General features: G+C 39.8%; 1 protein-coding gene across 1 annotated transcript in view; it reads left to right on the top strand.

Moving 5' to 3' along the window:
* COL6A6 (collagen type VI alpha 6 chain) overlaps window positions 1–18,158 on the top strand; it is a 127,324-nt gene that overhangs the window by 14,834 nt on the left and 94,332 nt on the right. The window contains exons 6-9 of the mRNA XM_087917157.1: window positions 5,982–6,557; window positions 11,824–12,384; window positions 13,496–13,848; window positions 14,602–14,680. Coding sequence (XP_087773283.1) covers window positions 5,982–6,557; window positions 11,824–12,384; window positions 13,496–13,848; window positions 14,602–14,680 — 1,569 coding nt within the window. The remainder of the gene's footprint in view (window positions 1–5,981; window positions 6,558–11,823; window positions 12,385–13,495; window positions 13,849–14,601; window positions 14,681–18,158) is intronic.

Genomic DNA, 18,158 nt, shown 5'->3' on the forward strand with positions numbered 1-18,158 from the left:
GCAAACAAATTTTATGTGACATTATGCTTTTATATTTTGAAATTTGTGGCTGAATGCTGTGCTGCTATGAGATGTGTTAAGTCTGGGCAGTGGGTCCCAAGGAGAGACGAGACTCGAAATAGTGACAACAGCTCTTTATTAGGAAACCAGATACTGAGACAAGACTCCCAGCCGAGGCAGCTCCTTTTATAGAGTTGGCTGCGGCTAGTCAGCCTATGACATGCATTTGAGCTTGCAGCGCTTGGTTTTACCCAATCGTGGCAGCCGAATAAGAACCAATCACAGTGTCTCTGTTCACCATCCGGTTCGGACGGGCTCTGCGTCGCTCTCAAGCTGCAAGATGGAACTGCCTGGAAGGGTGAGCCGGTCCTCTGGCGGCGACTCCCACCTGGTGATTCCGGGTCGGTTGAGTCGTTTGCTCTGCTGCTCCCGCCTGGGCTCTCTGGGCTGGTGGAGCTTGTCTGGCTGCTGCTTCCAGGCGTAGTGCCTGTCTGCCATGACTCCCTTCTGGCTGGGAAGTATTGTTGGTTTTTGTTTAATGTCTGTGGGGGATGTTCTACTTGTACAGATGTTCATTCATTTTCTGAACTTGAGGTTTCCCCACCTCTGATTACTTGGTTAGAGTCTATGAGGGGGGAAGCGGCCAGCCTGGATCTTAGCTGGTCGATATGATGTTTCCACAACCTCCCATCGGTGGTCTTGAGCCTGTAGGAGCAGGGGCCTGTGACTTGGATGATTTTTGCAGGGATCTAAAGTGGGTCCCCTGTAAAGTTTTTGGCAAATACAGTGTCTCCTACGTTGAAGGCACGGTGCTTGCTGCTGGAACCAAGGGGTTTTTCTGGAGTGTAAGCAGGGTGCAGGTGGTCTTAGAGGTGACCTGAGTCTTCTGCCCATTAATAGCTCTGCTGGGCTCTTGTTGGTGGTGGTATTTGGTGTGATATGTTGTAGAAGAAGCATCCTGGTGATCTTCTCGTGGATGTTGCCATATTCCATTTTGTGCAGAGTTTTTTTTTGTAAATTGAACCATGCGTCCAGCTCTACCATTCGCCGCCGGGTGAGCTGGCAATGTCAATGCGTGTCAGATGCCGTGGTCTGCCAAGTATTGTTCAAAAGCTAAGGTGGTAAATTGTGGCCCATTGTCAGAAATGATAACATCTGGCAGACCATGCATTGCGAAGTCTATTTAATTTCTTGATGACAGCTTCTGTGGTGGTTGTCTTCATTGTGCTCACCTCGAGCCAATTTGAATAAGCGTCAACAGTGATTAAGAAGGTGTGCCCCTTGGTTGGCCCTGCGAAGTCAATATGGATGCACGACCAAGGGCCTCTGGAACGATGCTGAGGGCTTCTTTGTCCAGTTGGCTATAGTTCCTCTCTGGCTTTGACAATGTTCTGGAAAAGAATGCAATGGGGGCTTCCATTCCATTTGGTAAAACGTGGCTCAGGATGGCACCAACCCCGAAAGGTGATGCGTCGCAAGTAACAGTCAGAGGTAACGTTTCATTGTATTGCATGAGGACTGCGTCTGAAGTCAAAAGGTTTTTTATCTGGTGAAAAGCGTGCTCTTCTCGCCGTTCCCATATCCAGGAAGCCTTTTTATCAAGGAGACTATGCAGAGGTTCTGTGACAGTTGCTTTCTGGGGTAGAAAAATGTTGAAGAAATTAATGAGTCCGAGGAAGGCTTGGAGGTCCGTTTTGTTCTTTGGTCTGGGGGTGTTTTTTATGGCTTTCAATTTTTTATCTGTGGGGTGAATTCCTTGTTTGTCAAGGAGGTAGCCAAGAAATTCAACCCTTTCAGTGCATAATTGGCACTTTTCCTTTTTCACCTTGAGGCAAGCGTCTTTGAATTTCTGTAGGACCGCCCTCAGTCATTTTTCCAATTGTTTTTTGGTAGGGGCTGCTACCAGGACGTCGTTGAAATAGGGCACGACTCCTTTAATTCTCTGCAAAAATCTCTCCATTAGACTTTGAAAAATGCCCGGTGCGACGCTGACCCCAAACTGGAGCCAGTTGCATTTGAATGCCCCTCTATGTGTCACTATTGTTTGGGCTTCGGCGGTTAGCATCGACTGGCAGTTGTTGATAAGTTTGAGCCAGGTCGAGCTTTGCCACCCCCTAGTGAGTGCAGGAGATGTTGGACTACTAGGCGCTCTGCTGCAATGCGTGGTTGAGGGTGGCCTTGTAGTCACCACAAATTCTCAGGGAGCCATCGGGTTTGATGGGGTGACAATTGGGGTCTCCCAACAGGCATGATCGATGGGTTCTAACATGCCTTGCACTATTAGTTTGTCTAATTGTTTGTCTATTTTAGGCTTGAGTGCAAAAGGCACTTGCCGCGGCTTGAGACGGATGGGAGCAATGTCAGGGCTGAGATTAAAGGAGATAGGGGACCCCTTGTACTTGCCTAGATGTTCACTGAAGACTTCTTGGAAGTCCTGGATGAGTGTTGTTTCCCAGTTTCCGTCTTCTGTGTGGTTGATGCCTGCCATCTCGATCCCCAACGGTGCGAACCACTGCAACCCGAGTGGGCTAGGTCTGTCTTTATCGACGATTGTGAGTGGTAGGATGGTGGTGTGGTTTCTGAACGAGACTTGAAAATGTCCAATGCCAATGACCGGAATGCGATTACCTTGATAGTCTCTTAATATTAGCTTCTGGTTGCTAAGCTCTTGGCGGTCGATGCTGGGAATTAGTCTTTTGATGGTCCTCCAGGAGACCGTAGAGAGGGAGGAACTGGAGTCTACCTCCATGGTGCAAGGGTGATTCTCAATGTTGACCTCTACATATATCTTTCGTGCGTCAATTGATGAAGCGTGGCCGATGGTGACTGTTTGGTGCGTTTCTTCTCTTCTGGGTGCCTCGACGAACTTCCTGGGTCGGCTGTTCTGGTTCCATCGGCTGTCATTATGGCGGTCCTGGTTTATGGTGGGGGTGCCATCTCTTCTTCTTGGGCTGTTTCCCCGTCGTCAGGGGCTGGAATTTCATTTGTTACGGCATACTTTGGCAATATGCCCTCGTTTTTCGCAAAAACGGCAAACAGCATCCAGGAACTTGCATTCGGAATGCGGGTGATTTCCTCCGCAGCCGGCACATTGGTAACTCGACTTACGACCGTGTCGGTCTCGTCGCTCGCGTTCCGACTGAAGTCTGTGAATTTCTTCCTCTTCGCTATCAGAGGGGGATTCGATGTTGCCATGGTGGGTGGATGCTTCGTGTTTGTCTGCTGTGGTTGCCGTCTCACTGGTGGGTTGGTGGTCATTTCCATTTGAATGCCGCATTCGCGCCGCTGACTTACGGGTGGCCTCGGCTGCAGTGGCTTCGGCTACGGCGTCGGTGAGAGAGATGTTTCCTTTAGCCATCTGTCTGCTTTGGAGAGTTGGGTCTTTCAGGCTGAGGACGACTTGGTCACGCATGGCCTCGTCTAGATTGGCGAATCCGCACAAGCCTCCTAGGTCCCTCAGGTCGGCTACAAACTCTCCAACTGTCACCCTCGCGCTCATCTCTTTTGTAAAAGTCATTCCGACGGATGAGAATCGGCATCGCCAGGGCGTAGTGGTTCGAGAGGATGGGAGCTAGGGTATCCCAATCCATGGTCTTGACGTTTGTTGGCTTCGTGAGCGCCTTGGCCATTTTAAAAACGGCGGGTCCTCAGTGTGTTAGAAAAACAGCTCGCTTCTTGCTGCCAGTGGCATCCTTCAGGTTGTTTGATTCCAAGAACATTTGGAAACGATCAATGTAGGACTCCTAGTCCTCGCTGGCCGGATTGAATGGTGCGGGTGGCACGGTGCTGCTGGCCATCTTGCAGGTTGTCTATGCGCTCTCTGCCATGAGCTAGTCAGCTCTGTTGTCTCAGTATCCCATCCTCATCGCCAGTGTTAAGTCTGGGCGGTGGGTCCCAAGGAGAGACGAGACTCAAAATAGTGACAACAGCTCTTTATTAGGAAACCAGATACTGAGACAAGATTCCCAGCCGAGGCAGCTCCTTTTATAGAGCTGGCTGTGGCTAGGCAGCCTATGACATGCATTTGAGCTTGCCGTGCTTGGTTTTACCCAATTGCGGCAGCTGAATAAGAACCAATCAGAACGCTTAGTTCTGTCCAATCATGGCCCAGCTTTTCCGGACCAATAGGAATGTAGGCCTACAAGGTATGAAAACGAACACAGAAATCTTGTTCCATACGAACAAGATTTCTGTGTTCGGTTTCATACCTTGATGGTGTTGTGGAATTTTCTGAGTTTGCTTTGCAACAGTTTTTATATTTTGGAATAAGTGGGATTTTGTGTGTGTGTTTGTCCCCAATCCCCATTTTGTTAGACAGTGGACCCCATCCCCACTCTCTTAAACATTTACCACAGTAGTGGGATTCTTTAATAAAGAATCAAAAAGTTGACAGAAACAAAAATGAAGAAGCAAAAAGCTTGTGTGACACAGCTGGGTCTTGGTTTGCAAGCAGTTTGGAAATGAGAATTTGAGCCTTTTAGGCTTAATTATTAATTCCCCTTTGAAGCTCCTGTAGCTTGATGGGTTTGTTTGTGTGCCTCTAGTTAAAATGATTGCCCTGGATCCTGTCTTCCTGCCTTAATGGGTTAATGGAGTTATTTTTAGCCTTAATCTCCTTATTATGGCTCCACTTAACTGTTTCTATTGTCAACTCTGCTCTGAGTTTTCTCTTTCGGCTGGTGATTTTTGGTTTTCCTAAAGAGGGAAGGGCTTGCTTGAGTTTCTTGGCACTGTTTTCTGAGGTTTCTGGTGCTGTGAGGTTTCTGGCACTGTCCTTCCAAGTTCCCACAGAATAGTGCTGCTTGGTTGGAGTGCTGAAAAAAGCTTCAGTACATTTTTAAGATGAAAAGTCTAAAAAGCTTAGGTGACTAAAGATGGCTTCCCCTCAATCCCCTGGCTTCTCTCTCTGCTGTAGCTCTCATTTCATAAGGGACTGTTGGTCCAGGTAATCCCTGGGCTAATGTAAGGTAATGTTAGCTTGGAAAGATTTTTGTGGCAATACTGGCATAAAGTAACAAACTCCCTTGGTTTGGTAATTGTTCCATTTTAAGTATTTATCTTTAATTGTACAGATATCAGCCATTCTTGAGGAAGCCATTCCATTTGGAAGCCATTCTTCCAAATCTTTTGGAAAATTATAATTTGAAAATGGATTAAAAAAATTCCTGCTTAATATTTCAGGGAGCATATCTGTATGTTTTTTTCATATGGCAGGAAAGATCTGTTAGTCTTGTCTTCTTAGGAAAAAGCAATAATGAGGCAAAAGAGTTGGGTTAGGGTACAATGTAGCAGGTGGTATAAAATCTCATATTACTTAATCTTAGTAATGCCCTTTGTGCTCATAATAGCAAAACCTGCTCACAGTTGAGTGAGTTTTCTTTCCAATGATCTTGTGATACAAATGTTCATGCCATTCTTAATAATAAAATAATTGAAAATAGAAACTCGGTTAATTTAACATTTAATTTTTAAAGTGTATCAAAAAGATTGATTGATAATACATAACAATAGAACAGATTTTTCTAGTCTGGATACTGATTTTCTAAAAAAAATGGAATTGAAAATATGATAAAAAGAAAAATCTAGTCTGGATACTGATTTTCTAAAAAAAATGGAATTGAAAATATGATAAAATATTGCTACAGATTGTGCACATTCATTCCAATCATAACTTTTTCAAAGCTATTTCAAATCAAATCTCCATACTATCAGTGAGAAAATTTCAGATGATATTTATCTTAATCATTTCAGTAAAAATGCATGTAGAACTGCATGATAACTTTAGTTATAAAACAATAAGATTCTTTTTCAAATAAATGAAACAATAGCACATCAGCAAGGTAACCTATTTATAGTAAATATAACATTAATTAAAATTCATACACTTTTTGTTGTAAAGAAAGATGAATGTAGGAGAAAAAATATATGACAATATGAATTTTTTGTAAATGATGCCTTTATCTTTTCTTGTTTCTTTCCAGAGTGCAAAAGGATAAACCGTTTAGATCTGGTTTTTGTAATTGATAGTTCTAGCAGTATTGGTGAAACCAACTACATTCTCATGAGTAACTTCATAATTGGCATTATAAATAAGTCTGATGTAGGTAAAGACCATGTTCAGTTTGGAGCAGTAAAGTATTCCAATAATCCAGAAATTATGTTCAAGCTGAATACCTATAGCAAAAAATCAGATATCATTAAATTTATTCAGGACAACATGCTTTTAAAAGGACATACATACACAGCAAAGGCTCTTCAGCTCTCAGCAAGTCTTTTAACTAAAGAAAATGGCAGCCGCAAAGACCAAGGGGTCCCTCAAGTTCTTATGGTCATAACTGATGGAGAATCTCATGATAGGGCAATACTGGATAGCACTTCAAATGAACTCAGAAAGAAAGGAACTATTATTTATGCCATTGGAATAAAAGACGCAAATCATGAGGAACTTGAAATCATGGCTGGATCAAAAGACTACTGGTTCTACATGCCATCATTTGAGGGACTGGAAAACATAACCACAAACCTGTCAAATCAATTGTGCATTAATTCAAGACCAGGTAACATTGCCTATTTTTTCCTACTATATGTGATGCTTTCCCCCCAGGAGTAAGTGAATAACAATCTAATAGTAGTGTATTCATTTGTTTGCTTATATCCCCCTTTATTATTATTATGAACCACTCAAGGTGTGTACATACAATATGGAGTAATAAGTAAGGGAACTAGTTTGATATAATGTTTAAGGCACCAGACTATGAATTTTGGTCCTGTCTTATGCACAAAGCCATCTAGGTGACCCTGAGCTAGTTATTTTTTCTCAGTCCTAGAAAGGTAATGATAAATCATTTCTGAAAAGTTTGCTAAGGAAACTCTACGAATTTGTCCAGGCAATTGCCAGGTGTCAACACTGACTCAAAGGCATGCATGCACACACACACATACACAAAAGATATTGGGCTAAGTGTTGTGATAAGCATGATGTGATATTTTAAGCTTGCCAACTCCAATGTGTTTAGTCAATCCCCAAGCTTTTATTCAAAATGCTATTTTCAATTTCAATGTTAGAGTCCTTTGAGGCAAGATATCCCAAATCCTGCTACTGACAAATGGATCTGGCCCAGTGCCTACTACTTACATATGTTGTGACAAAAGGTTAAGCACTGCCATCATGCAATAATTTATATCTGTATCTACATACAAATACAAAAATGTATTTATTGATTTATTTAATTTAAATCACTTATAAAGCTGTCCATCGTAAAACAATCGAGGGGCTTACAACCAATAAAACAGTATAAAAGTATATAAACAGTATGTAAACCAACACAATAAATATAAAAACAGAAAAATCTAGCACTGTAGCCTTACTTCTCTAATGCACCCACATTTTCATTCTATCCTGGCCTCACCTTATCCCATTGCCTAGAGAAAGAACCAGGATTTAAGAGTTCTCTGGAAAGATAGAGGGCTAGTGCCTTTTGGCTCTCAGGTGGGGAGGGTGTACCATGGGGCAGGGCCTGCTGTAGAAAAGGCATGTTTCCAAGTTCCCACAAGATGTCAGTATTTAAGGGAAGGGATCCTATCCACTCTGGTGGACTGGGCAGAGAGAGGTAGTCCTGAAGATAACCATGCCATGTAGGGCTTTAAAGATAATAACTAGCACTTTGACTTGTACCCAGAAGAAAAATGAGAGCCATTGCAGCTTATAGGTGAGTCTAGGAACACCCAACGTTCCATGTGTCCCTACATTCTGGATATATTGTAACTTCCATGTCATATTCAATGCTAGCCGCATGTAGAGTACCTTAGATTTCTATATTTATCCATAAAATAAATGGCTGATAGCTGACCAATGGGGCCTTAAACTTAAAGGCTATTGAGATGAAGACAATTCAAATGTTTCCATAATTGTCGAAGACATGTAACAGTTTGACATCTGCTTTATCCTATTGCCATATATTACTATGCAACATGTTGATCTCATCTATATTTTACTTCCTTAAAGATCAGAACAGGAAGCTTGCAAACTTTTCCTTCTTTTCAAAAAAGGGGAAAAATGAATCTTTGGCAATGAAAAATGTAATCCTAATTCAGATAGATGAGCTATGTACTTAGTTGCAAGTAAATAAAACACAAGAGGGACAACTATATACTGATTATAAAACATAATGATATATGCTAGATAGACCCAAGAAAAAGCAATGGAGCTGCCACAGCATGAGCAAAATTCTGCAGGCTTACAGATTCTTCCTCTTTTAAATTTTTATTGTTTTTTTTAAACAAACATAAACAAACAAAACATAAAAACATCAAATCATCTTCCATATATGTACATAAAGTGTGTGGTTGGTTTACAAATTGTTTTGTGCTTCCATTTAATAGTCTTCAGTTATAATTACATTGTATATAATCTCGTATTTTCAATCAATATATTAAATACATTAATATCATTATTAATCAATCATTTAATTATACTTTTATTCATTCATGTTTTCCAAAATGATCATATTTTACTTAATTTGTTTTAGAACAATTCGTATCATCGTCCCTGATCTATCCTAGAATCATTTTGTAGATATAATTAGAAAAGAGTACATCTTTATATATTTATTATTTTCTAAAAGTCTACATATTTCATTACTATATTTTATTGTCTAACCATTGATAGAATAGATCCCAAATTTTATAAAATTGTTTATCATCTTGTTCTCTAATTTCAAATGTCAATCTACTCATTTCAGCACATTCCAATATTTTCTTAATGATTTCCTCCTGTGATGGTATTTTCTCATTTTTCCAGTTTTTAGCAAATACAATCCTAGCCACTTACAATCAGGTATTTAAAGTCTTTACTATATATTTCAGGTAAAATTCCCAATAAAAATATCTCTGGTTTCAAATCTATATGCTTTTTTGTCATTTTTTCCAACCACGTGTGGATTTTAGTCCAGTATTTTTTAGCATCCACACAAGTCCACCATATATGGTAATATGAGCCAGGTATCTTGATGACATTTCCAACATTTTTTGGATTTATTCTTGAACATTCTTGCTATTCTTGTCGGGAGAAAGTGCCACCTGTAAAACATCTTATATAATTTTTCTTTATATGCTGTTGACATTGTCATTTTATAATTTTGAGACCACAATTTTTGCCATTTCTCAAGATCAATCCCATATCCAAAATTCTTCCCCCAAGCAATCATAGTTTCTTTAATTTGTTCTATTTCTAGTTTAATTTCTAATAAATATCCATACAATTTTTTAATCACCTTTTCATCAGTACCTGTCAAAATCTTACCTAGGTCAGTCAGTTCATCAGTTTATCTTCAATTTTTTGGTATCTCTCATCATACTTTATTGTTATGACTCCCCTTCGAAATTCAAACGAACAAAACAGAAAGCAGCTGTTTCACAATTAAATCAAATGGAAAGAAGTCTTACAAGATAACGGCTGGCAGAAACCACAGCATAAATCTTTACTCTGTCTGGCAAACCAGTCCTGGCAATAAATCTTCAGCCTCAGAGCTCTTTGCTGTAATGTCTTCACTCAAATAGTTATTTTGTTCCTGGCGAAATGTACCAGCCCAGCTGTGTCCTTTTATACTCATTAAGGCAACGTGCTAATTTACTGACTTGCCCTTCTCATTCGCTCCAGCTGATTTTGCCTTTTCAACCGTCTTCTATTTTTTACATTTAACCACAAATTTTCCAAGTTCTCATCTCCACTAGAAGACTCTCTCAAAACTTCACTGTCAGCCATTCCCGGCTGTTGATCAGATAAGGAACCAGAGGAGGTCAAAGGTCCTGACAATTCTAATACATCAGGTCTGTCGTCCTTTGTCACGTCCATCTCCTCATCCTGGTTATCAGTCCAATCAGTAAGCCAGGCCGGTTCATATTGTTCTGCCATAACCTCTTCACTTGAACTCATATCAATCACAGGAGCTGAATCCAAGCCCGGAGCCACAACACTTTATCAACATTTGTTGGATGTTCTCCACTTTTTCATCAGTTTTCCCTGTTCTTTGTTCAATATTCTCTGTTCTTTGTTCAATGTTCTCTATTCTCTTTTCAATATTCTCTGATCTTGTTTGAATATTTTGAATTCCTTGCATAATCATCTGCAGGGTCACTTTTTCTTTTTCTTGTTCTTTCTCTTGCCTTAATATTGTCTGTATTGAATGTTGTCCTCCAGATGGTGGAGAGGAAGAAGTGGAAGTTGAAGAACTCATTTTGAGGAGTTCAAAATCTTCAGGTTCTTCTAAACCTTAATCCAATTGGTTGGTTAGATGACAGTAAAAATTCAAAAATGAAGGAAAAGACCATAAATACACCATGGGCACACACAAAAAGGAAAAAGTTGTAAAATCCCAAAAAAGGTGAAAAAGTGAAGAAAAAGGCTAAAAAAGAAAGGAAAAATTCCTCAGATTCTTCAATACCTTAATCCAATTAAGAGGTCTCAAATATAAAAGTATGCATAAAAATAAACAAAAGAAAAACAAAAAAACCAATATGGAAGGTAGATGGAAAGACAAAAATACCAGGGAGCAAAAAAGAAGGGAAAGAAGGGAAGCATTAAAAAGAAGGGAAGCATTAATACCCTTAAAAAGAAAAAGAAGGGAAGCATTAATACTAAAGCTTTTCCTTTAAAATAAAAAGCAGACATAAAAATTTAACTTCCAAAGACAAAAAAAAAAAAAAAAAACAAAGACAAGTTCCAAAGAGTCAAAAATCCAAATAGCTATTGCGAAAAAAAAAGTAAACTGATGAGGAGGGGTAGCACAGCTTAAAAAGAATAAAAAGAGCACACTGCACTTTGTTTGATTATCCAAGGCTCTTGTTATAACTCTCTTTTCCAAAGACTTATCACGTTTTCTTTTCCTAAGCTTCAACACCAGACTCCAGCTGTTGATAGAAACCCAGAAGAGCACCTGTAATAATACTCTCTCATGCTCTTCCCTCTATCTTATCAAACAGGCAATGTCCTTGAAACAAAGTCTCAGTTCTTTCTCAGCTTTGTCTGGTCAAAAGAAAAATATAATATTTCCAAGGCTCTAGTTGGCAGTGTTACAAAATTTCTTTAGCTTTCACTTTCCCCCTCCTTTTCTAAGCAAAATATAATAAGAACTAATTAAAAGAAAAAGAACAATATATTTAGAAAATAACTAAAAGGGTGTCTCTGGCTTAAAATATTATAAAATCAAAAAGGAGAGAAGAATATATAAAAAGAAGGAAAAAAAAAAAACCAATCCAGTTTCAAAATATAAGATCATGTGCAGAAAATCCAGCAATGAGAAAAAAATATTACTTTGACATTCCTGTTTAAAATCGCCGCTTAATCACTTCTGTCAAAACTTTTACAGATTCTTTCTTTCCCTTAGGGGTGTCCTTAAAATAAAGAAAAAGTTCTCACCAAACTGGCACACTCTCTCTTTCCATTCTCTTTCATTTCGGAGCTGTCCCAACTTCAGCAGCTTTAATGGCTGTCTCTTTGCCACTGGCAAAAAGAGCTTCTCTGGATCTACCAGGGACTTTGCGATATCCCTGGGAATGACAGGATGCGCTCTTTACATTCAAAGATATTGGCTGCAATCTCAGATCTCCAAGATCGCATGCCATATCGTCGCGACGCCAGCTCCATCCTCCCAGACTTACAGATTCTTAAGGTGATCCACTGGCTGGCCTCTTTTTTTTAAAATAACAGACTTGTGCAAATTGGAATTCATATTCTCTCTAACCTGTCTTATGTGGTTCCTATTGCTCTTTGGATGCCATACTAAAGCAGTATATCATGTTTTATTAATTGGATTCTTTTTGCAGAATGTGATATTGAAGCAGAACTTGTTATCCTAGCTGATTCCAGAAGTATCCCTGACAAAGAACTGAAGTCTGTGAAGGATTTTGTGATAAACTTGCTTAAGTCAATTATAAATAAAGACAATATTCTAGTTGGAATGGCCCAATTCAGTAATACACTTCAAGAAGTATTCCAGCTGGGTGCTTATCAAAATCTACCAGAACTTTATAGTAAAATTACTAATATGTCACTGATCACAGGAGGGTCCACATTGATTGGACATGCCCTCAGAGAAGTCAAAACCTTTTTCAAAACCAGCAAAGAAAGAGTAGCTCGAAGTGTTAACCAAAAGTTGCTCATATTCACTGATGGAAGATCAGATGATGAGTTTCCTCAAGCAGCAAAAAAATTGAGAGATGAAGGTGTGGAAATCCATGCAGTTGCAGTAGGAAATGCGACTGATTCAAAACTTCTGCAGATTACCAACTCCCCAAGCAGAAAATATAAGGTTGACCATTACAGTGATCTAAAAACTCTTGTAAATCATGTAAATAAGGAAATTTGTAAAGAGACTACTGAAGCAAGTAAGTTCCTTTCAGTTAAAATAAATGCTTGGTTGCTTACATAATAATAGATTTTAGTTACTAGTATTTGTTTCTTGTCAAATAGCATCTCTTTTGTTATTTGGTTTGTTGGACAAAATCCAGAAGTCCATCTGATTAAACCTCTGCCCGAAAAAAAGGACCTTGTCCTTTTCTTATTTTCTTTTCAAAACATTATAGGCTGCAGAGTGAAAAAGTGAATAAGGCAAAAAGATCTTATTAAGGAGAAGTAAAAAATTTCATTAAGCATCCATAAACATTTCTAATGCCTAATGTAACTAAATAGATAAGATCATCTGTGCATTTTTTCCAGTGTTTTAGTGAATATATTTATATTCTAATCATTTTACCTATTACAGTCAAGCTAATTATACTCCATTGTTTGGTTCTGGCATGTGATTTGAGAATGCTTTAAAACTAATAGATAGGAATAAATTTTGTATGAATGCTCCCTTCCCAAAAAGGAAAAAAAAACTTTAATGAACATAGAAAATTATATATTTGTTCTGTGAAAAGTAGACTAAAGATAAATAATGTAGACATTTTCTATAGCTAGATTCACATGACATGCTAATGGAGTTTATTTGGCTTTAGATTAGTTAGCCCCAGCATTAAACTATAATGTGTATCTTTCTACGTTGTGTGGACATGGGCAAATGTGGCTTATTAATAAATCATTAAAACAAACAATAGTTTAGGAAATTATGTGACCATAGAGGTGACTTGCAATTTATACCAATAATCTTAATTTTATATCTATAGTCTAAGGAAAGGAGGGCGGAGGGTCAGATGGTATCAAATGTTTATGTTACATGTATACTGTAGCTCAGTTCAAAGCATCTCATTTGGTTTACCTTTTTATACTGTTTCAATATAACGATGGCCAAAAACATTTAAGTCATAGTATGTTTAAATTTACATGTAGCTGGCTATGTACAATCTGTCCACAGTTGCTTATCTAGATAACCCGTCAAGAAATGAGAAGCAATCAATTCTAATACAGTGTTAAATATTGTCACAATTTGCTTGAATTTAACTGCAAATTTGTTTTTTGTTATTTTCTTATATTTTGCCTTTATATCCATCTAAACAGCATGTTTTGTAGATATTATTATTGGATTTGATATGTCATCTCAGAAGCCAGGAAACAATTTATTCAGTGAGCAACATCATTTGGAGATTTATCTTCCTGATATTATAAAAGGCCTAACATCTTTAAGCAGCACAAGTTGCTCTAAGGATAAAAAAGCACAATTCAGTGTGACTATTTCAGTAGAAAACACAGATAAACCTTTCTGGGCAAAATTTCATTATGTTGATGACACAAATATAGTAACAGAACTCAGAAACGTTGTGGTCAACAGACCATCTCATCTCAACACTGACTTCTTGGATGCTATTTGGAATTTAGTTAAAAATGTGACTGACATAGAAAATCGAAACACGGTAATTTATTTCCATCTTAATAGTTTTTATTAAAATACTGCATTATATCAGATACCAGCTTATTATTTAAATTGGTATAATATAAGTTTCCTTAATTAATAATATTGCACTTCCTTAAAATTGCATTGCATGAATCAAATTAGAGGAATTATAATCATTTTGATATATTGTATATTAAATGTTGTGTTTGGAATGATCCTTGAGCTAATTATTTGCATTAAAACATTTTGAGAAAATTGAAATATTTATAGAATAGCCTTTAATAATTTCAGTTTATCTAAGTTTTACAGGATAAATGAAATGTTATACAAAAAATATTAAATTAAATATTTTTTGTTGTTTTCTGCAAACTTTACTATCATGAAGAGTTATAATGAAGGTATTATATAGTATAATACTATAATGAAGAGTTAAAAGAATATATATTACAAGATTGAATCTGGGTTAGTTACTGGGACTACAAATCTAGACTAACCTAATCTCTAGTCCCGGTGAACAACCCAGAATTGATTTGCAACATTATTCTGGGACATCTAGAAATTAATAATTTTCAACAGAAGAAATGTGTCTTCTTGTAATCTTTGTCAATGATGCTTTGTCTAAGTTCATCTACGTTTCTCCAAATGTATACATTTCTCTTTAAAGCTCATCAAACTATTTGATGAATGAATCTGTGTTATACTATATGGTTCTTGTTTTGGTTTTCTTGATATATGTTCTTATTTTAATCTCATTGTCTTTATATTTTTTTAGGTATTACTTCTTTTCTCAGATGGCTTGGATGATAATAAAATAGCACTTGGACAAAAATCTGAAGAACTTAGAATACAAGGTAATCAGCAAATCAAATGTAATACTTTAGCTCAAACAGATGATTTACATTATTATTTCACAAGTCTTCTTTGTTGGGATTCAGGTTTGCAAGTCCTCATCTGCCCTTCCTTGCTTAATCTAAAAATAACCTTATCTAAAAATTAAAAAGTTGAAAGAAGAAATTGTTTAACATTTAAAGGCAAGAGATGAAGTGATTTTTTAGTAATTAATAAATGGTAACAAATTCTAATAAATGATTTTCATCTGATGAATAGAATATAGAATAGAATAGAATACCTTTATTGACACTGCATTCCACGAATACAATGAAACTTGAAAGCTACTCCAGCACAGTGCCCCAAATACCACATCACAATCAAACTACAGAGTTTTAAAAACTAAAATAATAATAATAATAATAATAGGATTAAATCACAAATGCACTGTTTGATTCAAGATAATTACTGCCTTGGAAAAGAAACTGTTTCTCAATCTATTAGTCCTATAATGCCTCCCTGATGGTAACAGATCGAAATATGAATGTCCAGGATGAGAATGGTCTGTGGAGATTTTTAGTGTTCTAGAGAGGAGTCTGGTCTTCGCAATCTCTTCCAAAGAATTGCAAAAGATCTTGTTCTTGTCCAATCTATATAGCAAAAAGATGTTACAATTTCAACACAATTTCTACCATATTAGAAGGATTCAACAACTGCAGTTATCTAGGCTGGGTCCATGTTATATCATATCATATACCATGTTTCCTCAAAAATAAAGTCTGGCTGTTATGTCCTGAGGACTCAAGGAGTTCTCACTCAGGTCCACTCACTTTGTGTGGGCGATTTTCCCCCATTCCCATTGGTTGGTTCTCCCCAGCAGCCAGCTATAAAAGCAGGCTGCGGGGTCCAACTGGTTGCTGATTGCTGCGAGCCAGTTCCAAGCGTGGCAAGCACGGTCAGCCCTTTATTTGTTAAATAAAGTACTGTTGCACTCATGCTCTGGTCAGCCTCTCATTGCTCAAACTTAACACTGGCGACGAGGATGGGATGGCTACCAGATGCACCTTGCAACCGCTGAGTCACTAGCCTCCGATCTACAGCCCAGAGAGAGCGATCGGCTGGCGATAGGGAAACGCTGATCCGCAGCCAGAGAGAGCGGTCAGCTAACAAAACGAGCGATCAAAAAGAGCAAACGCAGATCCGCAGCCAGAGAAAGCGGTCTGAGTCAAAGTTAGAAGCGCCTGTAGCCGCTTGTTAGCCCCGCACGGGAAAGTGAAGCGCTGCAGCCGCAGCCGCTTGCATTTGGCGCGAAATTCAAACGGGTGTCATTTGAATTTCGAGCCAGTAGGAATCACAGCACAGCGCTGTAGAGAGTCACTAACGCCCACTTTTTTGGCGCAAATCTAGACACCTCCAACGGCTAGCAGCCAACGTGGTAACCCAGAGAGAGAAAGAGAGGTTAGCAAAAACCTCTCCAGAGCTGATTTCACTAGTTACTCACGAGCGCCGTAGTCCCAGAGAGATTTTTTCCGCAGGTAGCCCAGCCGCTCCAGCACCATGAGTTCCAACCCAGTATTCCCCGCTTAAACCAGACGAAGAGAAGTGGGAATCGTATAAGAACCGTTTCAATCATTACATCGATGCGGTCGGCCTGGCGGATGCGGAGAGCATCGGAAAAATCCTATTTCCTAATCTACGCGGAGCCACCGTTACGATACCGCCGCAGCACTCGTAGCGCCGAGAGAATTAAAAACGCTTCCGTGGTCCGAGTTGCTTGAGATCCTCACTAACCACTACGCTCCCAGACCTTCACAAATCGCCAGGAGGTTCACGCCCGTATGAGGAAGCAATCAAGTAAGGAGACCATCAATCAATATATGGCCGCCTCAGAACAGCAGCCCTGCACTGCGGGTTTGGAACATACCTGGAGGACATGCTCCTCGATCAATTAGTTTGTGGGGTCAAGGATCTCAACCTACAGAGGCGACTGCTAGCTAAAAAGACCTCAACCTGCGCAAGCGGTAGAGGGAGGCCCTAGCAGCCGAGCTAGCAACGAACTCAGCCACCGAAATTCAGGGCCCAAGTGCCAAGCCAGCATCGCTCCCAGTCCATTCCGAAGAGGTGGAAGCGGAGGAAGCCCACAACGATGAGAACGATGTCCATCGCCTCACCAATGACAGACGGTCGCAGGTAGGGGCCAAACAAGAATACACCAGTCCACCCAAGCACATCACGCTGTGCCTAGCCTGTGGGGGATCACATCAAAGGGCCACCTGCAAGTTTAAAGGAGCCGTTTGCAACAACTGCCATAAGAGGGGGCACATTGCGAGAGTCTGCCAAGCCCCCCAAAGCGCTGCACACAGACCCCCGTCCTCGCACTCGGGACCACAGAGGCAAGTATTAAACTGTCGCACGCACCACCTTGCCAGGCGTACTGGCCACACTGTTAGTAAAATTTCTCTCTCCGTTTCCCTAGAAGGTAAACCGTGCCACATGGAGGTTGACACAGGGTCAGCGCTCTCAATAATCTCGTGGAACACCCTCAAGAGACTCCACCCCAGCCTATCAACTACCCGGCTTCAGAGATGCCAGTTCGGTCTGAAGGACTACCAGGGGAAGGCCATTCCCGTGATCGGCAGAGGCAAGTTCTTTGTCAGTTTTAGAGCTTTTAAAGGCCACCTACCTCTAGTGGTAGTTAACGGCAATCTACCCACCTTATTGGGGCTCGATTGGTTTCCCCACCTCGCCTAGGGTTAACAGGAGTCCATGCTGTCTCAACCTCAGACACTGACTCCTTATTCGCTGACTACGCAGATGTGTTCAGCGAAGAGCTGGGGTGTTATAATGGAACCCCATCTCGCTCACCGTTGACCCCCAGGCAGTCCCAATCAGATTAAAACCACGAGAGTTCCATTTGCTATTCGACCAAAACTAGACGCTGAATTGGATAAACTACTAAAACAAGGGGTCATTGAGCCAACAGATTTCGCCAAGTGGGAGACGCCCATTGTCACACCCTCAAAAAAGATGGTAGCCTGAGAATTTGCTCGGACTACAAGACAACAATCAATAAATATTTACAAGTTAGCGCCTACCCTGTGCCCGTCATTCAGCACTTATTGCACACATTCGAACCGGGCAGTATTTTTGCTAAATTGGACATGTCTCAAGCATATCAACAGTTCCCTGTTGATAACCAAACAGCGGAACTTCAGACCATCGTCACTCACAGGGGTGCCTTCCGATGCAAGCGTCTCCAATTTGGCGTAAGTGTTGCCCCGGTATTTTTCAATCCCTCATGGAGCGGATTTTACAGGGCCTCCTGGTGTAGTACCCTACTGACGACATCTTGGTCTCGGCCAGGGACAGACCCCAACTCTTCCAGAGAGTGCGAGCAGTGTTAGAGAGGTTCAGACAGCATGGCCTCAAGTTAAAAAAAAGAAAATGCGCCATTGCCACTAGACAGGTGGACTTTCTGGGTTATAAAATTGACGCTCTGGC

The sequence above is a fragment of the Pseudonaja textilis genome, chromosome Z (assembly GCF_049901715.1).
Source record: "Pseudonaja textilis isolate UNSWEBS1 chromosome Z, rPseTex1.2, whole genome shotgun sequence".
In the NCBI taxonomy this organism is placed as follows: Eukaryota; Metazoa; Chordata; class Lepidosauria; order Squamata; family Elapidae; genus Pseudonaja; species Pseudonaja textilis.